Source organism: Coffea arabica, chromosome 1c (assembly GCF_036785885.1).
Source record: "Coffea arabica cultivar ET-39 chromosome 1c, Coffea Arabica ET-39 HiFi, whole genome shotgun sequence".
Taxonomy (NCBI): Eukaryota; Viridiplantae; Streptophyta; class Magnoliopsida; order Gentianales; family Rubiaceae; genus Coffea; species Coffea arabica.
Genome location: NC_092310.1, coordinates 47,284,383 through 47,291,819, shown reverse-complemented (window position 1 = coordinate 47,291,819; position 7,437 = coordinate 47,284,383). Strand labels below are relative to the sequence as shown.

The 7,437-nt window shown below is 35.5% G+C and overlaps 1 protein-coding gene across 1 annotated transcript; it reads left to right on the top strand.

The window, feature by feature from the left end:
- Positions 1-4,429: 4,429 nt before the first annotated feature.
- LOC140005830 (uncharacterized) lies at positions 4,430-5,999 on the top strand. Its single transcript, XM_072046795.1, has 2 exons — positions 4,430-4,439; positions 5,452-5,999. The coding sequence occupies exons 1-2, from the start codon at positions 4,430-4,432 to the stop codon at positions 5,997-5,999; spliced, it is 558 nt and encodes a 185-aa protein (XP_071902896.1).
- The last annotated feature ends 1,438 nt before the right edge of the window (positions 6,000-7,437 follow it).

Genomic DNA, 7,437 nt, shown 5'->3' with positions numbered 1-7,437 from the left:
CCCTTTGCCTTTCAATATGCTATCATTACATCCAACTGAGTAGCTATTCTTCAGTGATTTTCAACGATGCCACAAATTTGTAGCATGCCACCAGAATTATCTATTCTCCTAACAAACATTGCTAAGACAACTATTAGCCAAGGCAACAATGCACATCGAATAAGTCGCTTATTGGCTGATTTGTACTTGGCAATTTCAACTTCAAGTAGCTTCATTTTACCCTCTAATTTCACAGCTTTTGCTTCCCACTTTCTTGCAGCTTTTTCAAATTCAACCATTTTTTCCTCCATTCCATTGATCTTTCTGAGTAGACCCGGTATAATCATTGTAGATAGTGCGCACATTTCATCATCTATCCAACCCCAATAGCCACAACCATCCTTAAAAAAAAAACAAATTCATTATATTTCTTACACAATAATAAATTAAGTATCTAAAAAGATGTTACAAACCTCCCCCAATGCGCATTTGGAAAATCTTCTTCCCGGATTTTATGCAGTCCATGAAGTTATTATTACTGTCTTTATCCCACAAACACAAGTAGGCAAAATGGGTGCCATCGATGTAGGCGACATGGATCTTGCTGACACGGCTCTTGGTGGCGTTGATCTTGGTCCTACTTCCTCTAATCCAAGTTGGGCTTCTTCCATTTCCTTTTCTTGTAGTTTCTCGGGTAAGTAAACTTTATTAGCTTTATACAAGAAGAACAAGAAGATCTATTTTCAACTTCCTAAATTAACCCTACCTTTTGTATTGAAAATCGCGCAAACGGACAGATCAGCGAAGTTAATGACTAAATCTAATAGAATGGCCTCGTGTCTCGCTTTTATACATTTTAGTGGCCAAAATCAGACTTTTAATAGTTGAGTGACCAAAACTCGACGATGGCAAAAGTTTAGTGGCCAATGGGATAATTTGCTCTAGTTTTTCTTTTGAGAGATTCTGACAGTGTGTGCAATTCCATGACAGATCCTGGATTTCCAGTGTGCTCATCCTGTTCCCCAACTGCATCCTCAAACTTTGACTCTTCCTCATCTTCCCCCAGGAAAAAATTTAAGTGTCCCATCTTACACTGATATCCTGCCCCATATTTCTCCCTACACTTGAAGCACAACCCATTGTTCCTCCTGTATTGTATTTCCTGTGCAGAAATCTTCTTGGTGTTGTTATTTGGAGACACCTTCCTTGCATTGAAGTGTTTGTGGTGGCTCACAGGGGGAAATTTGTACAAACTCCCTGTGGTTGAGCTTGGGAGCTGATTTTTTTGCATTCCAAACTTATTCTCCATAGAACTCTTCTGCATCTCCTTCCCCTGCCTGTTTTGCAACTGCAGGGAGTATTCCTGCAATTGAGCCATCTCATAGGCAGCAGACAATTCTATAGGTTTTAGCATTCTGATCATAGGCTTGATCTCTTCCTTTAGTCCACTAATAAAACTAGATACAAAATAGCCTTCATCTAGTTGAGGATTTTTCATCAGCATTAGAGGCTTGAGTTCCTCAAATTTTTCCTGATAGTTCTCCACACTCCCAACTTGTTGAATCTTATTAAATTCTTCTACTATGTCTCTGCAAATTTTGTTACAAAACCTCTTGCACAGCAACTCCTCAAACTCTTTCCGATTTACGCCTGCTTTTTCTATTTTGAGTCCTTGAAACCACCTATCTGCCCTTCCTTCTAAAAATATTTCAACTACATCTATCTTCTGGTTCTCAAGCACTTGATAATTCAGGAAATACTTATTACATTTTCTCAGCCATTCCTGTGGATTTTCTCCATAAAAAAGAGGTAGCTCTTATTTTGGAGGATTAGGTATATAGATCCTACCTTCTTCCCTTCTGATGAAGCCTCCACTGTTCTCGCCTTCTTTGTTGAATCTTTGTTGAGGCGGTGGCGTTGGTAGTAGTGGCCTCTCTCTTGCTTCTTCCACTGAGCTCTTTTCTTTGTTCATCATCATTTGCAGGAAAGAGTTGAATTTCTGCTCCAGTCCAGTCATTGATGCTTCCAGGTTTTCCAGTTTCATGTTGGAATTCTCCATTTCTACTCTGATTTCGCTACCAAAATCAGCTCGAAACTACTGTTGAGAAACATGGAAAGTCTCCATAGCTTCTTGCCACCGCGCTTCTTGTTTCTTGATGTATACCTCCAAGGATTCCAGGCGAGTTCCTTCCGCCATTGGAATTTCCAAGGATCGATAGCTCTGATTACCAATTTGTCAGGACCTTGATTGATCAGATTCAGATTTTGGGAGGGAAATTAGAAAGAGGGAAAAAGATTCAAGAGAGAGTTGTGAGAAGAGAGAGAAAGTAATTCATTTAACAGAATTTGGTTACAAGTCATGATTCCCAGCCAATCCCCGTGCTCCCTTTTTATAGTTTTGTCCAGCTCACTAACTAACTACTTAAGTAGAACGACACCGTTTCCTGCAAAATTATAATCCTTGAGCTAAACGACGACGTCTTCCTTCAGCTTCCTGACGGATTCGCACATACTAAAATGTTACATTGTTTTCTCATCGAAAACCATTACAAGGCATAATGCAAACTGGGGTCTGTTTGTTTCACCGTAAAATTTTTTCCAAAAGAAAATCTTTTGGAAATCTTTTTTCCAAAATCTTTTTTCTGGAAAATCGTTTTTTCGGAAAATAATTAGTTTACCTTAATTTTTTTCGAAAGAAAATATTTCCAATGAAAATCTTTTTTCTGGAAAATAAATAGTTTACCTTAATTTTTTGGTGTTTGATACGCTTTCTTGAAAATATTTTACAAAACTAAAAATTTTTCCCAAGAATATTACCACCAGTATTTTCATTTCGCTCTGCAACCACTCCACTATCCACCTGGATCTACACTCAATCCATCTTTATCGCATCTGATTTACCATAATCAATCTGCAAGCCAAATTCTTTCGATTCCCATAATTCAAATTGAACTAGAGAGTACCAAGAACTCATCGTATCTCTTGAACCAATCGCATATCATACAATTGGATATTGGCAAGAAGATGAAATCTCATAAAACTTGTTTTAGTAGTGATTTCAGTCATTAATTGAACCATCATATGGAAAATTAGTGCTTCAGTATTGATGCTTATAAAGTCTTATGCTAAAAAATCTTCTCCAACCTCTCCTTCACATGTTCTAAGTTTCTCTTCTCCAAAAAACTTCTAAAGGCAAGATTCACTGTATATCTAGATTTTTCTGTATATTCATAGATGTTTTTGTGTGAAAGTGTAGAGAAAAGGAATAAGATAGCAAAAGATGAAAAAGAGGGGAAGGTCGCCAGCATTTGGATTTGTGGTGGCTGGAAATGGGGTTTGCGACAACGATGATCAATTGTTTTGATTTATACGTTTCTTCAGTATTGGGGTGAAGAGTTTTATTTGAGATGTATTATACCTAAGCAGTGATGAGATTGATGAGTTGTGAAGCCGTCGGAAATTAACTTCAGTAAAGTTGTTGTGGAAGTTATTTTCCACCTGGTGGCGTGAAAACATTTTCCAGCTGAAATAATTTTCCAACCTGTTTTGCTTCCAAACACCAGAAATTCTGGAAAAACTTTTTCGGGAAAATATTTTCAGTCCAAACAAACAGGCCCTAAGAGGAAAACAATTTCCACTCTTCTTAATGAATAAATGACAATATCTGTCAGTTTGGTTTTCGTTATGAAAGTAACTACATAGTTATCCAGATTTGACTGGTCATCAAGTTGTCTTTCAATCACGGACGGTGATATAATGATTGGGAAGTTTAACATGGAATACAGACGCAAGGCACCCAAAATTATAAACAGCGAAATTAAGAAAATATATGTGTTGAGGATTGGGAAAATATGTGTTAGAAATTAGAGAATGAAGCAGATACTAGTAGAAGTTGTGGATAAATATGATTTCGTGCAGAATGTAAGACTTACCTCCTTTAGAGGCAAATTATGACCCACATGATTGATTGATATTCTAATTAATTGATTGACAATTAATTGGTATCTCCCATTAGGCAATGATTGGTGATTGGTATCCTAATTAATTGATTGACATCTTGTCAATAATTAATTAGTATATTCCATTTGTTAGTGATTGATTGATATCTATTATTAATTGATATTTTATTCAATCAGTTAATCAATCAAATCAATCAATTAGTCAGAAAATATTAATTTCAGTTATAGATTTTGGCAAGAGTTCCTTGATGGAAGGAAACCCTAGGGATTTTTGTATTTGCCCGTAAGGGTCCCTAGTCTAGCCTATAAATAGCCTGTGGTATTCCATCAATTATACACTTTTTGGTTAGGCATAGGCTAGAAGATCCCTACTCTAAATTCTCCTTCTACTTTTCTCTTCTTCTACACATCTACATAGTCTCTTTGTCTACACAGACAAGAACAAAGTAAGAAGACAAGGAGTTGCAAAGATCAATCTCTGTTCAACAACAATGGCTGGAGGTAAATCATTTAAATTTTCGCTGCCTAGTACAAGTTATTTGTACTTATTTGAATTAACATGTGGTATCAGAGCCACCCTCTAGCCATGTTGTTTAACACATAATTTCATGGTTTGTTGGCAATCTGAGAAAAGTTATATAGATTCATTTAATATTGAATGAATCAAATTCAATTTGTCATGGGATTTATGTATCCATTATCTCAATTATTGAGAATTAATGGCTAATTCCATGTATATGTATCATCCTTGTGATGATTTATTTATCATGCAAGTATGTGTCATACATATATCGTTAGTATGATATTTAATTTTCATTTGGTTATGCTTGTATATACAACATAACTAATTTTATCTTGCATGAATTATGATTAGTATACTTGGGCCTTTTGACTTTGCATCATGTATGCTAAATGAAGGTTGAACTTTGCTTTTGAGGCACTTTTTGAGTTCTATTTAAATAACTCCATGCCTCTTGAAATTATTGGTTAATAATTGGCATAGCAAGTTGCTTGTTTCGCCTAATTATTTAAACTATAATTTGTGACATTTATCAACCTTTCATTTTGTCACCTTTATAGATGTTATCATAAAGATTTTGCATCTTGTATTTAAGAGTAGCCACATCATCTTATATGCTTGATGTTTAGAATTTTAATCACATAAATGTCTAGTAATTACTTGAATAACATCTAATTAAGTAAACAATTAATTTATTAAAATTATCACTTGGCCCACAGGAAAGTGATAGTTTTAATAAGATTAGTTGAAATAAGATGGTAAATTTAACATTGTGCTAAGAGATTTTCCTAGACCCACAGGTATGGAAATTTCTATTTTTGTTAATAGTTTTAATTTACCAGTCTTATTATAAAGAAAGTAAATTCAATGCGTGTTTGGCAACCTCTACCCACAAGAAGGTTTGAATTTATTATTTGAATTAACATTGGTTAATTCAATCTTTATGTCTTAAATTTCATAGCAATAATGTATGTTTATTCTTGGATATTGCAGTTTTTTCTACCACTACTCTTTTTAATGATTCATCTCGTATTCCAATGCTATCCGGTGAAAACTACACTGAATGGAAGGACAAGATTCTTCTAACTTTGGGGTGCATGGATCTTGATTTGGCCCTTCATGAGAATGAACCATCCATTTTCACGGATTCTAGTTTGCCAAATGAAAATGTTGCTTATAAGCGGTGGGAGCGATCTAATCGCCTAAGTTTGATGCTCATTAAGTCGCATATCAGTCAAAGCATTAGGGGTTCAATTCCTGATTGTGACCGAGTCAAAGCTTACATGAAAGCAATTGATGAACAATTTGTAAGCTCTGACAAGGCTTTGGCTAGCACCTTTATGAAGAAACTTGCAAGCATGACACTTGACAAAAGTAGGAGTGTGCGCAAGCATATTATGGAAATGAGGGATATTGCGGCTAAATTAAAGTCCCTTAAAGTTGAGATTTCTGAATCATTTCTTAAACATTTCATTCTCAACTCTCTTCCGTCGGAATATACTCCGTTTAAGATCTCTTATAACACACATAAAGAAAAATGATCAATTAATGAACTATTGACCATGTGTGTTCAAGAGGAGGAGAGATTGAAACATGAGACACCAAAAAGTGTTCATCTAGTGACTCATGGTAAAGGCAACACAAAGAAAGGAAAAGGCAAGAGTGTTCTTATAAAAAAAGATGGCAATAAAGACAAATGCCGTTTTTGCAAAAAGAAAGGGCACTGGAAGAAAGATTACCTCAAGTACAAGAAATGGCTCGAAAAGAAAGGTAATCTCACCTTTGTGTGTTATGAATCTAACTTTACTGAAGTTTCTGATAATGCTTGGTGGATTGATTGTGGTTCTACAATTCACATTTCCAAAACCATGCAGGGCTTTCTGAACCTAAGGAAGCCATTGGGAAGTGAACAAAGCATCTATTTTGGAAATCGGATGCGTTCATCTGTTAAAGGCGTGGGGACCTATAGACTCATTTTAAAGACCGATTTTCAATTAGATCTTGAAAATACTTTTTATGTTCCATCCTTTTCTAGAAATTTGATTTCTCTTTCTAGACTATCTATTATTGGATATGATTCCAATTCTCATCTTTCAACTATGAATCTTTTAAAAAATAATAAAATTATTGGTTTCTGCCAATTTGGATGGAATGTTATTTAAACTTGAGTTAGACCCCACATATGAATATAGCCTTTTAATTGTGCATGGTACTGGTACTAAACGCAGTATTATCAATGAGAACTCTCTAAAACTTTGGCATAGGAGATTGGGACATATCTCCATTGATAGAATCAAAAGGTTGGTGAATGATGGAGTCTTACAGACTTTAGATTTCACTGACTTTGGTACTTATGTAGGCTGCATAAAGGGTAAGCAGACTAACAAGACCTCAAAAGGTGCCAAAAGAAGTTCTCAATTACTTGAGATTATACACACAGATATCTGTGGACCTTTTCCTACCCCTTGCTTGAATGGTCAGAGATATTTTATCTCATTTATAGATGATTATTCAAGATTTATGTATCTCTATCTCTTGTTTGATAAATCAGAAGCACTTGATGCTTTTAAAATTTTCAAATTAGAGGTAGAGAAACAAAAGGAAAAGAAAATCAAAATTGTGAGATCAGATAGGGGTGGCGAATATTATGGAAGGCACACAGATAAAGGACAGGCATATGGTCCATTTGCTAAGTTTCTCCAAGAAGAAAGTATTGTTGCTCAATATACAATACCTGGCACACCACAACAAAATGGTGTAGCCGAAAGGAGAAATAGAACTCTCATGGACATGCTTAGAAGCATGATTAGCCGTACCAGTTTACCTTTATCCTTATGGAGTGAAACTTTAAAAATAACTGTGTATATTTTGAATAGGGTACCATCGAAGGCTGTCCCCAAGACGCCTTTTGAGATTTGGAATGGATGGAAACCTAGTTTAAAACATTTACACGTATGGGGTTGTCCAGTTGAAGTGAGG